Genomic DNA, 15,538 nt, shown 5'->3' with positions numbered 1-15,538 from the left:
AAATGGGTTGGAAATCTAGAAACGGAGATGGTAGTGACCCAAAGCATGGCTTTCAAATCCACATCAAGAACTTGTCAACAAAGATACGCGTCTGCGCGTCCAAGACTGAATCAGCTTTTCGACGTAGCCACATCGTGTGGAGAAAAAACTTGGGTGAAAAGGGATAATATTCTGAATATGATGACTAAAGCCTGGGCCCTTCAAGAAGAAGTTAAGATTCTAATAGGTAATAAAGTCTACGACGGAGATGATGAACTTGATGCTACTGAAATAATCGAGTCTGGTGCGAAGGACAATAGTGCAAATGAAGATTATCAGGCTAGTTCTAAATTTCACGGGGAAAGTGGTACTATAGATGACAACGAAGAGAACGACAGCGAAGAAGAAAGTGACAATGAAGAGAACGACAGCGAAGGAGAAAGTCACATTGCAGGAAACAGAGGGATAAAACGAAACAATAGTGAAGACGGAAGCGATTCAAGTAGCAGCGAAGAAAAATGTAAGGATGATATTTCAATGGAAAGAAAAAAAGACGAACGTGTTAAAAAGGTTGATTTGGACCATGAAAGAAGAAATTCAGCTAATAGTATGAAAAACATCATTTCACTTATTAAAGAACCCATGATTTTGAAAGGACGAGGTAGACCAAAAGGTATACACCAAACCGTAATGGGTATGGAAAAAAAGAAAGCTGGTGATAATGCGCGAACGGAGTTTCGAAGTCCAATACTGTTGGTAATGTACGCGGTATTTGATAAATAGCCTAGGCAAATTATGGACTCATAATCTATACGACGGTGCGAGAGAAAAAACTGCATGGTTGAGAATGTAAACTTAGGTTTAGTTTAGTAGTGCTTTTTTTTGTTTTTTCGAGGTTAGCAGGTGGGGAAAACATATCCATTAAGCCTGTCCTATTGTAGATCTGCTTTACGGTTAATCACATAATTAAATAAATGGAGTTTGCTTTATTTTGCTTATAGAAGGGTTCTTGTCATCGCAAAAAATATGATAACACATGAGCACCCGGGCAGAAATAGCCATCCATCAATGGGCGACTATTTCTGCCCGGGTTGGAAAGAACACTTGTTCACCCGGGCAGAAATAGCCATCCATAAATGGGCGACTATTTCTGCCCGGGTTGGAAAGAACACTTGTTCACCCGGGCAGAAATAGCCATCCATAAATGGGCGACTATTTCTGGCCGGGTTGGAAAGAACACTTGTTCACCCGGGCAGAAATAGCCATCCATAAAAGGGAGACTATTTCTGCCCGGGTTGGAAAGAACACTCGAGCACCCGGGCAGAAATAGCCATCCATAAAAGGGAGACTATTTCTGCCCGGGTTGGAAAGAACACTTGATCACCCGGGCAGAAATAGCCATCCATCAATGGGCCACTATTTCTGCCCGGGTTGGAAAGAACACTTGATCACCCGGGCAGAAATAGCCATCCATAAATAGGCGACTATTTCTGCCCGGGCTGGAAAAAACACTAGATCACCCGGGCAGAAATAGACGGCCCACTGTGGACCGTCTATTTCTGCCCGGGCTTGAATTAATTTTTGGCTACCCGGGCATAAATAGCCCTTTGTGGTAATTTAATCGAGAAATTAAGGCATGTACCAGCCATTTTGCATCAACGAGGCATGGCTTATTCGATTGCTTATATATTAAGGAGAATATCTTTAGCTATTACCAGAAGTCAATGACTTCTTATGGAAGTATTGGACACTAACCATATCCGCAACCATCTCTGTTAGCCAACTTGTTTTTAGGTCCGATCACCACGCCACCTACGGCGCTTCTCTCATTTTGAGCTGGCAGGCTGATTTGCGCGCCAACAGCGGGAAAGTAACGAAACTTTAAGGTGTGTCCTGTGGTTTGAGGTAGCGAATCAGAAACGGTGACAAGAACAGCTGTTATAGTCTGCTAGAAATTCCGATCAAACTTGTGTTGGGTCCTAGGCCCACGGATTGCAATGGATTTTCAGAGAGTTTTAGACAGTATTAATTGTGATAGTAATAAAGAATTACATATTACGTCAAACAAAAAGAGATTTAATTATCACAAGCATATTATGCAATCAGAAAAGTTTAGATTTTATTTGGAAAAGCTTCACACTTTTGCAATGGACGAGTGTGAAGTATTCAGTTATCTCCAAAAGGGCAATGGTATTAGAACGGAGTTCATTTTCGATTTCAGTGAAGAGGATGATCCTGAAGCCAAAGATGTTATGGAGCTTTTTAATTGTTATATGTGCAGCCTTTATAGGTAAGTGCGTTTCGGTTTATCACTTTATTTGGTATGGTTTTAGGCATTTGGTCTAATATGATGACTGAAAACATTAGATATGTTCACTGCACTCCTGAGACTGATGTTAACAACTGTGATACGAGCGATGATGATTTAAATTCAACTGTGATAGCCAATGATGATGATTTAAATTCATCTGTGATAGTGAATGAATCTGAATTAAATGTGCAATCTCAAAAGCCTAGAGAAATTGTAGTCAGCCCATCGAACTTCAAGGAAGAAACATTGAGTGGAATTCTGAGACTTGGCGAGGGAACAATTGGGGAGATGTGGAAAGTTTCTAAACGTTTAAAAGAATCTAAACGTTTGACTCTAAGGACTAGGATACTATACAGGAAAGTGTACAGGTTGTGCTTTAAAGTTTCACTAAGTGATGAAGAAAAAGAAGCCCAATTACCAACGGAATTGAAACAGCAGGATCGGGGTGGAATGTTTTTCCCGAAACTCTCATTAAGGCCCTTTGTTCAAGAAGTGAATAATACAGTCAGACTCTCTGCAAATTCAGATGCCTTACGAAAACATGGGCAAAATATGATAAAAGTAAGAAAATACCGGGTATTCAAAAAATGGTGGCAGGATAGGAGAACAGTGGGTTCTACGAGTGATTTTGAGTCGAAAATGTACTATGACATTTTGTCCTAAGGGCCACATCCTAAACAAGTTATGATTGGAATGTTTTACGGATGACCCCATAAATTTAAGAAAGGAACTGAATGACGATGCTAATTTAATTAAGGGGAAATCCATAAAACACTCGAATCATAACTTGACAACGTTGGTCCTTAGGCCAAAATGTCTTGGAACATTTTCGACTCAAAACCGTCCACTGTACTTCGGTTCTACCATACTTTTTGAAACCTCCTGTATTTTATAAGGTGCTAAGATGTAATAATTAACTAATGTTGCACTAATATTAAGGTTTGTGTCGGCAACGTCAAGGCGAATAGTCTTATCAAGAAACTCTTCATGGAAGGTGTGGATGCTATCCAAGATCTCCAAAATCAATTTGACACTGAAGCAATTACATTCTTCTATAAAATCTGGTTACGGAAACTCACGCATGCAAGACTTCAAGAGTTTATTAGTATAAAGAGCGCAAATTTATCTAAAGGAGGTCATAATCTAAGGGATAATTTATACGCTCAAATTAAAAAACTGTATAATAAAACCAAAACCCAGGAGGTGACTACTGAAAGTGGAGAAAAAGCACAAATGGCGAAAGATGAGAATAAGAAAGCTAAGCCAGGAAAAAAGCAGAGTAAACCCAGAACAGCCAGCAAGACTAAGCAGCTCCGAAAAACACAAAACAACAATTCAACCACAATAAACCCCAAGAAATCGGCTAAGACTAAACAAAATCAAAACACAAGCGTAGAACTACTCGAGTCAAATCCAAAAAACCATTCTAACAAGTGTAAAACTAATCAACTCAAGACAAAATCAATAAACAATTCTAACCAGTGTAAGACTAACCAATCAAGTACAAAACCGAAACAAAATAACGCTAAACAGAAACCCAAGACACAACCAAAACAAAATAACGCTAAACAGAAACCCAAGACACAACCAAAACAAAATAACGCTAAACAGAAACCCAAGACACAACCAAAACAAAGTAAACAGCAACCAAAGACACAAAGAGATCTACCTGTAGAGAAAGACCTAACTAAATGTGATAGAGTGCAATCTAGTCCTAAACCTCCAGTACAAGTTTTTAAAAAGAGAAAACTTAGTTTTTAAAATTGAAAATCTCTCTTCAGTCATAGCCCAGAAAGTGTTTATTAAAATTAAATAAACTCCTCTCTGCAATACAATTTAAAAGAAACAACTAACCTTGACCTTCAGAACAAAAGTGACATAGAGAAACATTTGTTTTATAAAAATAAACATTTGTTTTACAAAAATAAACATTTGTTTTATAAAAATAAACATTTGTTTTATAAAAATAAACATTTGTTTTATAAAAATAAACATTTGTTTTACAAAAATAAACATTTGTTTTATAAAAATAAACATTTGTTTTACAAAAATAAACATTTCTTTTACAAAAATAAACATTTCTTTTACAAAAATAAACAATGTTATAACAAATTTTGAAAAGATAATTATTTTTTGTCACTATTTATATTGAACAAAATGTTGTAAAAAATGTTAGTTATAAATCATTTTCAGCTAGTCCTAATTTGTCGTCCCTGTACGCTTTATTCGAGAAATTACCACTATGGATGTTTCTTGCAACTTTGATAGCCTTTTGCGAACTGCTGTAATTGGTGCCGCTTAGTTTGCTTCCGCTTGCGTATTTAAGCTGTGCGAATAATGACTCGATAGAACTTCCGTTTAATCGTGATGGCGTAATGAAATTCGTAGGATAACGGCTTAGAAAATCTTCTGAAAATTTTAGGAAACCGAAGACTGTTATGCGGAGCAAGTCCCAAGTTTGCCAGGCTAGGAATTCCTTTTGTTTAGGATCGTGCAAATTTATATCTGGTTTTGCTTCTAGTATTTCAGTTAGCCAATAAGAAAAATACCGATATCCAGACCTAACTGATTCAATCGCTTCATCTTGCATGGTAAAAACCTTTGACTTGGATAGGAATCCATTCTCAAAGAGCTCGTTACACGCTTTTAAATATAGAAAACATTCGTAAGCACTGTTGCGGTCCCTGAGACATTGATCAGGACTGTGGGAGTATGCGTATAATTCTGACAACACCTGTGGCTGCTGCATAATTTTAGCTGGAAGGACATTTAATTTAGTCCAGGAATCTCTAATGATAAAGCTGTCATGCATTTTTGGAACGTAACGCAGGATGCCGCGTTCTTGTCTTTCTTTCTCGCGGTTATTCAAGTCAATTAGATTTTGCCAACCAAACGAACCACCTTCTCGTTGAAAAGATTTAGTTTTATTGCTTTGTGATGAATATAAAGCGTTTATCAAACTTTTCAATTCGTGTGACGGGCATATTAGCCAGTAAATGTTTCGTCCAGGCTGAAACGGGTTTTCAAAATAAGGGAACAGTTCATAAAGTGTAGCAGCATCATTCACGTCATAGTTAAAGGCCTCTTTTCCTCCCATAGTTTTCTTGATGACAGCCAAGTTTGAACTCGCTCCATCGCATATCAAAGCCGAGGTTCCAAAACCATACGAATTCAACACTCTCACTGTTTCCAAAATGCATGGAAATAGTTTATCTTGACGTACGGGTGTTCCAAAGGTATAATACGGCCCTATTAGATCGAAACCAGAAGTAAGATCTCTCCAAAGAAATTGTAAGATAATACTGTGTTGGCTTCGGGTCTGATGCATCTGACGAAATATCATTCAAAATTGGAAAATCTTTTTCTTCCATAGCGAAGCCCATGAATTCATGGCTTTTCGAATTCCATATTAATTTGTCAATTACTTTGACCTCGTCAAATACTAAAGCACCATCTCCTCTGGGAACTGACTGATTTTTTTTATGTTTTTGGGCCTTTAGGTTTTCGTATATGGTTTGCTGTTCGCAAAGATAAATATGGTTTATACCAGGTGTACTGTCATAAACTTTTGATCGTTTTCTTAAAGTACTCGGAGAAGGTAAACTGAAGATTTCAAATGACTGTAGCGCTTTGTAAGCAGCAGGACTTCTGGAAAAGACTGCCAATGCTATCCTAATGGTCACTGAACTGTATCGGTTACCATTACTTCCGTTTCTGCAATTTTTCTGATCCGTGTAAAAAGCGGCTTTATCAGCCCTTACTTTTTCTTCGTTATCTCTTTGCCAAGCAGCCCTCAATAATTCACGATTGTTTCCAGATTGGCTTATAACGTTATCGACGTCATCCTTAAAATCAGCATTTAAACGTTTCAAAATCGAATCTATTTCATTTGACTGTTCATTGTTCAATAACAAATCTTTATGTTTTAATTGACTTTCAAGCTTTGCTACTCTATTGCTCAAGAATCTTCTAGATTTCCTGATGCTAGCCAGTCTATCTCTCAAGCTCCTTGGAGTTAGGTTTGAAATTGGGAATTTACTGTCAACTTTGGTTCTTTTGATTTTACGTTCTGGTGTTACTTCACGTTTTCGTTTGTTCTTGAGTGCAAGACCTTTTGCACTTCTATAGCAAAATCTACACTGGCTCACTTTGGATTGTTTTCCAGAGGCATAGAAAATGGTACACAGAGAAGACTGTACCCTAGGAATCGGCTCTACAAATAATTTATAATTGGGACCGAATGCAACATCACAGTTTGATTTAATGCCCGGGCAAAAAGTATAGTTGTCACCCAATAATAGTTGAAATGGTTCTTCTAAAACTTTCCAGTCAATAGAATAATATTCCACTGAAAACACTTGCCGCACTTCCACAGGGCGAAAGGGAATGACTATAGTGCACTTTCCGGTTTCAGAAATATTCATCTGAACTGGATCAATATCTACATCCATAAGTCCTACTTTACTGCCATTGATTACAGAAATTGTGTTTTCATTCCGGATGTTCTTATAATACTGAAAAGAATATGTGTTGTGAGACAGTTTAACCATCTACTAATTCATTTAGTATAATGCTAGATATCAATATATAAACTTAGTGATATACCCGTATATTTAGTTTTAATGTTTGGCATTTAAGTACGAAATCTTGTAAACATTTTGATCCATGACTGTGAGATGTGAAAATCCCCTTTTCAATCGGTGTGGTTATTAGGTCATTAGTTTGACTCTCAGCATTTACTGCTAATCCCAAAGTTTGCGATTTGAAATCTAAATTTATTCCAACATTAATATTTTGCCTATATAAGGTTAATTAAACTAATTTACATACCTTTTGTTGTTGGTTTGATAAGACATTGTACCCCGACAGCTTTGAGATTGGGGTTAACCTTTTTCTTTTCGTAAGCCTTTGGCACAGGCGTTTGGGTTTGACTAGTTTTAGTCCTTTTTTTAATATCCACTTGGATATATCTACTTTTCCTTAACGGTAAATTGATATTTAGATTACACTGAGTCCCCAAAGAATTTACTGCTTTTTCCATGTTTTTTAACAACTTTAATTCAGTTTAAATAACACGAGAACCGAGTTTTTCCGTTTGTTTGACAATGACAATATCGCGGGTGTAGCAGACGGCTTTTCAACGATTGGCTCTGAGGAAGTTTTATACACGCCCCTCAGTTTGAGAGCCACAGCCTCTCGGCGGGGGATTTTTTCAGTAGACTCGACCGTTTTCCTAGTGGGGAGGAAACTTTCGACCCCCTTTTACGAATGCCATAGGCAATTTTGACTAGCAGGGATGGATACTATATAAAGCCCTAGTGTCCAATACTTCCCAGGATAAGAAGTCATTGACTTCTGCTATTACTAGAAAAATTCCATGTTAGTGGCTCGAGATAATCAAGATTTTCTCCCCCTTCGTTTTAATTTAATATAGTAATTAAATCACTAACCAGGCAGTACTGTACAAGTACAAGTACAAAATCAAGTACAATTATTTGTTCAGTCTTTTATCCACCTTTGTGGTAATTTAAGCTACTAAATTTGTCATGAACTAGAAACCATTGTTAGTTTGGTGGGTCACGTAACGTGCAATCCTACCAAGTCGCCGATCAAAATTTTGCTTTGACTAACAAAGGCTTCTGTGTTTCAACTAAGTAAGCTGAACTTACGTTCCGAGAGCGCATTAAGGCTTCTCAGAGAAGTCCGCACTTATATCGGAAGTTCATACTTTCACTTCAATATAATTTCATCAACTTAACTTCACTTTCATTAAAACTATAATAAGATAATAACCCCAGTAAGTAGCGCAGCAAATAACCACTACCACACCGCTCCGTGGTCCTCGAAGAAATGAAGAATGGAGACTGCTGTGTAGCCCACAGAGAGGCGAAACGGGAAAAGGCGGTTTCCAACTTTCATGTGTGCTCCAAAAAGCAGGGGTATTTTGGAAGGAATAAGGCACAGTAATTGAAAAAAACATTCCACTTCTTGTACCTTAGGGAAAATTTAAATTCTGGTTTTAATAAAAATATATATATATATATATATATATATAATTTGTGAATTCGTATTTTAAAAATTTTAAAATTTAAATCAAAGGGTGCGTTGAATAGAAATGATTTCACATTTGGGTCATAGATATTTTAGGGGCCATTTTACTTAAATAGAGCCAACGAATCGAATAATGGTTTTCAAAATTCTAAAATATCAAATAATGAGTTTCGAAAAAACGACCATTCTATAGCGGATGAAACAATTAGAAAGTGAAAGATTATATCAGTTTATTGACGAAATAATTTGGTATTCGCAACAAGTTTTTGTATTTTTCTGTTGATTTTGTGAAATTGAGGGTGCTGTGAAGGGGTGTCCGCTGGACCATGGTCTTCTATATGACGCGACACGGCAGACACAACCTGAAAATTCTGACGTGACTATTGTTTAATATTACATCATGAGTGAATCATATTCTAGCTCCCTATAAGTTAATCAGCCTTACTGGCCTAATGTATCCAGCATTTTCTTCCCGCCAAAAAAGTGTTACCTAAATGCGACCCCCAGTGAGAGAAAATAACACTACTCTCGACGATTAGGTATTTCCGGTAAAAAACCGGAAAAGGGGATCAACCAATGTAACTTTGAACTGAAAGGTAGCTAGTATAAGCAGACGACGTTTTAGAAATGTTTGCGGACGGTTCACAGTCGTATTCTATCTTTGAAATTATTTTAATGGGTTTAGGTTGGCGCAATAGGAAGTTTTATTTTTTCGCATTAAATGGCAGAATTTTGGATATTTTTTGACAAAGGCCAAATGAAAGAAGCTCATTTAAATTCAGAGCGTTGACTACGGAATAAGAAAACCTTACTATACATTTTAATAATGCGTCTAAAGAACTAGTAGAAAAACTTAAAGAAAGGCCCAACCCAGTTTAACGAAGCCTGTTGTGAAACCCAAATTATTTTTAAATAAGCAAAAGTATGAATGTGTCGCAAAGAAACCAAAACCGTTAATACTATTTGAAACTATCGTCACTTTTAAGTTCTCGATACATTAATTTCAAAGCCCTAAGAGAGGGCGCCGTCTACTATCACTTTCACCCACCTCCCCTCCTGTCGACTATTCGGAAGAAAATGCTGTATACATTATGCCAGTGTGACTGAGTAACTTATAGGGAGCTAGTATATGATTCACTCATGATTACATGCGTTAACTGAGTAGCGTGATCTAGGAGGCTATAGCTGGAATCAGCCACTTAGTATTTAGAAATTGATAGACAAGGTTAATCCATTAAAGGTCTAAAGGGGTAATGGTATTATCAACTTGTCGCTGCGAAGCTAAATATAGCTCACTGCCTTGTAACATATCACTACAGTATACCTATTAAAAGCATGTTGTCGTCAAGGAAGAGCTCATACATTGTAGAGCGAGTAGGAATATATGGGCATATAACCTAATTTGATTAAAATAAAGCATTTGTTGGTTGAATAATAAGCTTTCAGGTGTTAAAAAGCACCTTTCATTTTCCCATCATCTATAAATTTCAAATTTGGTGGTATAGTTTTATAGAAATTTAAATTTGGTCGAATTTTAAAACTTCACACTATTTGGTCGAATTATTTGGTCATTTTGCTACTCCAAGCCGAGAGATGGCTCCCAAAAAGACTGCTATTTGGTATTCGACAAATACCTTAAAACGTGCTATTCGCACACACCTGGTGGTAAATATTTAAGTAATCCCCTACGCTGAAAAGCACAACCTATGATGGAGAAAATGGTATGAATTGCTGCGTTGAAGACCAAATAAAAGATAACCCTGTTCAATGTTAATCATTATTCCGACCACTAACAATCGAGCTGTTCAATAATTTCAGGTTTACAAGTGGGAACCTACACCGTCTTCCAACCTTATATCTGGGGACATTTGTGTATAAATTAGTAGGTTTTAAATTAGGGTCAAAGCCTATATGGTTCAATCAAGTATTTCAATTTCATTTTTCACACTCGATAAATTTACAAGTGGGGACCTTCACCGTCATTTCAACAGACAAGTGGGGTCTTTTAAACACACATTTTCTAATTTCATGTATATTTTAATTTTATAATTTAAATATTGATTATTATAATGAAATTTAGATAATCGGACCTTTTTAAGGCTTAACACTTAAGTTTTGAGCTAATTTCAGGTTTACAAGTGGGGACCTAAACCGTCTTCCAACCTTATATCTGGGGACATTTGTGTATAAATTAGTAGGTTTTAAATTAGTGTCAAAGCCTATATGGTTCAATCAAGTATTTCAATTTCATTTTTCACACTCGATAAATTTGCAAGTGGGGACCTTCACCTTCATTTCAACAGACAAGTGGGGTCTTTTAAACACACATTTTCTAATTTCATGTATATTTTAATTTTATAATTTAAATATTGATTATTATAATGAAATTTAGATAATCGGACCTTTTTAACGCTTAACACTTAAGTTTTGAGCTAATTTCAGGTTTACAAGTGGGGACCTAAACCGTCTTCCAACCTTATATCTGGGGACATTTGTGTATAAATTAGTAGGTTTTAAATTAGGGTCAAAGCCTATATGGTTCAATCAAGTATTTCAATTTCATTTTTCACACTCGATAAATTTACAAGTGGGGACCTTCACCGTCATTTCAACAGACAAGTGGGGTCTTTTAAACACACATTTTCTAATTTCATGTATATTTTAATTTTATAGTTTAAATATTGATTATTATAATGAAATTTAGGTAATCGGACCTTTTAAAGGCTTAACGCTTAAGTTTTGAGCTGATTTCAGGTTTACAAGTGGGGACCTAAACCGTCTTCCAACCTTATATCTGGGGACATTTGTGTATAAATTAGTTGGTTTTAAATTAGTGTCAAAGCCTATATGGTTCAATCAAGTATTTCAATTTCATTTTTCACACTCGATAAATTTACAAGTGGGGACCTTCACCGTCATTTCAACAGACAAGTGGGTTCTTTTAAACACACATTTTCTAATTTCATGTATATTTTAATTTTATAGTTTAAATATTGATTATTATAATGAAATTTAAGTAATCAGTCCTATTTCTAGCTTAACACTTAAGTTTTGAGCTAATTTCAGGTTTACAAGTGGGGACCTAAACCGTCTTCCAACCTTATATCTGGGGACATTTGTGTATAAATTAGTTGGTTTTAAATTAGTGTCAAAGCCTATATGGTTCAATCAAGTATTTCAATTTCATTTTTCGCACTCGATAAATTTACAAGTGGGGACCTTCACCGTCATTTCAACAAACAAGTGGGGTCTTTTAAACACACATTTTCTAATTTCATGTATATTTTAATTTTATAGTTTAAATATTGATTATTTTAATAAAATTTAGATAATCGGACCTTTTTAAGGATTAACACTTAAGTTTTGAGCTAATTTCAGGTTTACAAGTGGGAACCTACACCGTCTTCCAACCTTATATCTGGGGACATTTGTGTATAAATTAGTAGGTTTTAAATTAGGGTCAAAGCCTATATGGTTCAATCAAGTATTTCAATTTCATTTTTCACACTCGATAAATTTACAAGTGGGGACCTTCACCGTCATTTCAACAAACAAGTGGGGTCTTTTAAACACACATTTTCTAATTTCATGTATATTTTAATTTTATAGTTTAAATATTGATTATTTTAATAAAATTTAGATAATCGGACCTTTTTAAGGATTAACACTTAAGTTTTGAGCTAATTTCAGGTTTACAAGTGGGAACCTACACCGTCTTCCAACCTTATATCTGGGGAAATTTGTGTATAAATTAGTAGGTTTTAAATTAGGGTCAAAGCCTATATGGTTCAATCAAGTATTTCAATTTCATTTTTCACACTCGATAAATTTACAAGTGGGGACCTTCACCGTCATTTCAACAGACAAGTGGGGTCTTTTAAACACACATTTTCTAATTTCATGTATATTTTAATTTTATAGTTTAAATATTGATTATTATAATGAAATTTAGATAATCGGACCTTTTTAAGGCTTAACACTTAAGTTTTGAGCTGATTTCAGGTTTACAAGTGGGGACCTAAACAGTCTTCCAACCTTATATCTGGGGACATTTGTGTATAAATTAGTAGGTTTTAAATTAGTGTCAAAGCCTATATGGTTCAATCAAGTATTCCAATTTCATTTTTCACACTCGATAAATTTACAAGTGGGGACCTTCACCGTCATTTCAACAGACAAGTGGGGTCTTTTAAACACACATTTTCTAATTTCATGTATATTTTAATTTTATAGTTTAAATATTGATTATTATAATGAAATTTAAGTAATCAGTCCTATTTCTAGCTTAACACTTAAGTTTTGAGCTAATTTCAGGTTTACAAGTGGGGACCTAAACCGTCTTCCAACCTTATATCTGGGGACATTTGTGTATAAATTAGTAGGTTTTAAATTAGTGTCAAAGCCTATATGGTTCAATCAAGTATTTCAATTTCATTTTTCACACTCGATAAATTTACAAGTGGGGACCTTCACCGTCATTTCAACAAACAAGTGGGGTCTTTTAAACACACATTTTCTAATTTCATGTATATTTTAATTTTATAGTTTAAATATTGATTATTTTAATGAAATTTAGATAATCGGACCTTTTTAAGGATTAACACTTAAGTTTTGAGCTAATTTCAGGTTTACAAGTGGGGACCTAAACAGTCTTCCAACCTTATATCTGGTGACATTTGTGTGTAAGTTATTAGATTTTGTACTAGTGTCGAAGCCTATATGGTTCCATCAGGTATTTCAATTTCATTTTTCACACTCGATAAATTTACAAGTGGGGACCTTCACCGTCATTTCAACAGACAAGTGGGGTCTTTTAAACACACATTTTCTAATTTCATGTATATTTTAATTTTATAGTTTAAATATTGATTATTATAATGAAATTTAGATAATCGGACCTTTTTAAGGCTTAACACTTAAGTTTTGAGCTAATTTCAGGTTTACAAGTGGGGACCTAAACCGTCTTCCAACCTTATATCTGGGGACATTTGTGTATAAATTAGTTGGTTTTAAATTAGTGTCAAAGCCTATATGGTTCAATCAAGTATTTCAATTTCATTTTTCACACTCGATAAATTTACAAGTGGGGACCTTCACCGTCATTTCAACAAACAAGTGGGGTCTTTTAAACACACATTTTCTAATTTCATGTATATTTTAATTTTATAGTTTAAATATTGATTATTTTAATGAAATTTAGATAATCGGACCTTATTAAGGATTAACACTTAAGTTTTGAGCTAATTTCAGGTTTACAAGTGGGGACCTAAACCGTCTTCCAACCTTATATCTGGGGACATTTGTGTATAAATTAGTAGGTTTTAAATTAGTGTCAAAGCCTATATGGTTCAATCAAGTATTTCAATTTCATTTTTCACACTCGATAAATTTACAAGTGGGGACCTTCACCGTCATTTCAACAGACAAGTGGGGTCTTTTAAACACACATTTTCTAATTTCATGTATATTTTAATTTTATAGTTTAAATATTGATTATTATAATGAAATTTAGGTAATCGGACCTTTTAAATGCTTAACGCTTAAGTTGTGAGCTGATTTCAGGTTTACAAGTGGGGACCTAAACCGTCTTCCAACCTTATATCTGGGGACATTTGTGTATAAATTGTTAGATTTTGTATTAGTGTCGAAGCCTATATGGTTCCATCAGGTATTTCAATTTCATTTTTCACACTCGATAAATTTACAAGTGGGGACCTTCACCGTCATTTCAACAAACAAGTGGGGTCTTTTAAACACACATTTTCTAATTTCATGTATATTTTAATTTTATAGTTTAAATATTGATTATTTTAATGAAATTTAGATAATCGGACCTTTTTAAGGATTAACACTTAAGTTTTGAGCTAATTTCAGGTTTACAAGTGGGGACCTAAACAGTCTTCCAACCTTATATCTGGTGACATTTGTGTGTAAGTTATTAGATTTTGTACTAGTGTCGAAGCCTATATGGTTCCATCAGGTATTTCAATTTCATTTTTCACACTCGATAAATTTACAAGTGGGGACCTTCACCGTCATTTCAACAGACAAGTGGGGTCTTTTAAACACACATTTTCTAATTTCATGTATATTTTAATTTTATAGTTTAAATATTGATTATTATAATGAAATTTAGATAATCGGACCTTTTTAAGGCTTAACACTTAAGTTTTGAGCTAATTTCAGGTTTACAAGTGGGGACCTAAACCGTCTTCCAACCTTATATCTGGGGACATTTGTGTATAAATTAGTTGGTTTTAAATTAGTGTCAAAGCCTATATGGTTCAATCAAGTATTTCAATTTCATTTTTCACACTCGATAAATTTACAAGTGGGGACCTTCACCGTCATTTCAACAAACAAGTGGGGTCTTTTAAACACACATTTTCTAATTTCATGTATATTTTAATTTTATAGTTTAAATATTGATTATTTTAATGAAATTTAGATAATCGGACCTTATTAAGGATTAACACTTAAGTTTTGAGCTAATTTCAGGTTTACAAGTGGGGACCTAAACCGTCTTCCAACCTTATATCTGGGGACATTTGTGTATAAATTAGTAGGTTTTAAATTAGTGTCAAAGCCTATATGGTTCAATCAAGTATTTCAATTTCATTTTTCACACTCGATAAATTTACAAGTGGGGACCTTCACCGTCATTTCAACAGACAAGTGGGGTCTTTTAAACACACATTTTCTAATTTCATGTATATTTTAATTTTATAGTTTAAATATTGATTATTATAATGAAATTTAGGTAATCGGACCTTTTAAATGCTTAACGCTTAAGTTGTGAGCTGATTTCAGGTTTACAAGTGGGGACCTAAACCGTCTTCCAACCTTATATCTGGGGACATTTGTGTATAAATTGTTAGATTTTGTATTAGTGTCGAAGCCTATATGGTTCCATCAGGTATTTCAATTTCATTTTTCACACTCGATAAATTTACAAGTGGGGACCTTCACCGTCATTTCAACAAACAAGTGGGGTCTTTTAAACACACATTTTCTAATTTCATGTATATTTTAATTTTTTAGTTTAAATATTGATTATTTTAATAAAATTTAGATAATCGGACCTTTTTAAGGATTAACACTTAAGTTTTGAGCTAATTTCAGGTTTACAAGTGGGGACCTAAACCGTCTTCCAACCTTATATCTGGGGACATTTGTGTATAAATTGTTAGATTTTGT

General features: G+C 34.8%; 2 protein-coding genes across 2 annotated transcripts; one reads left to right on the top strand and one right to left on the bottom strand.

Annotated features, from left to right (window-relative positions):
- Positions 1 to 2,568: 2,568 nt before the first annotated feature.
- On the top strand, positions 2,569 to 4,239 carry LOC149634484 (uncharacterized). Its single transcript, XM_089850960.1, has 2 exons — positions 2,569 to 2,851; positions 3,230 to 4,239. The coding sequence occupies exons 1-2, from the start codon at positions 2,579 to 2,581 to the stop codon at positions 4,049 to 4,051; spliced, it is 1,095 nt and encodes a 364-aa protein (XP_089707086.1). The 5' UTR covers positions 2,569 to 2,578; the 3' UTR covers positions 4,052 to 4,239.
- A 227-nt stretch (positions 4,240 to 4,466) lies between these two features.
- On the bottom strand, positions 4,467 to 7,616 carry LOC149634483 (uncharacterized). The gene is made up of 4 exons (XM_089851031.1): positions 7,121 to 7,616; positions 6,896 to 7,059; positions 5,514 to 6,804; positions 4,467 to 5,419 (listed from the first exon to the last, which is right to left on the bottom strand). The coding sequence occupies exons 1-4, from the start codon at positions 7,329 to 7,331 to the stop codon at positions 4,467 to 4,469; spliced, it is 2,619 nt and encodes an 872-aa protein (XP_089707157.1). The 5' UTR covers positions 7,332 to 7,616.
- Between the last annotated feature and the right edge of the window lie 7,922 nt (positions 7,617 to 15,538).

Source organism: Phalangium opilio, unplaced genomic scaffold (genome assembly GCF_054372755.1).
Source record: "Phalangium opilio isolate 3A_F unplaced genomic scaffold, DU_Popi_V2 ptg000098l_1, whole genome shotgun sequence".
Classification (NCBI taxonomy): Eukaryota; Metazoa; Arthropoda; class Arachnida; order Opiliones; family Phalangiidae; genus Phalangium; species Phalangium opilio.
This window is presented reverse-complemented; position numbering and strand designations above follow the sequence as displayed.

What these genes read in the sequence shown, in the direction of transcription:
- LOC149634484 (XM_089850960.1), top strand. Translation starts at nt 2,579, where the DNA reads ATGTGGAAAGTTTCTAAACGTTTAAAAGAATCTAAACGTTTGACTCTA. An exon ending in ATGGGCAAAATATGATAAAA is followed by an intron (nt 2,852 to 3,229) that starts GTAAGAAAATAC and finishes ACTAATATTAAG; the next exon opens with GTTTGTGTCGGCAACGTCAA.
- LOC149634483 (XM_089851031.1), bottom strand. Translation starts at nt 7,331, where the DNA reads ATGGAAAAAGCAGTAAATTCTTTGGGGACTCAGTGTAATCTAAATATC. An exon ending in TATCAAACCAACAACAAAAG is followed by an intron (nt 7,060 to 7,120) that starts GTATGTAAATTA and finishes GAATAAATTTAG; the next exon opens with ATTTCAAATCGCAAACTTTG. An exon ending in CATTAAAACTAAATATACGG is followed by an intron (nt 6,805 to 6,895) that starts GTATATCACTAA and finishes TATTCTTTTCAG; the next exon opens with TATTATAAGAACATCCGGAA.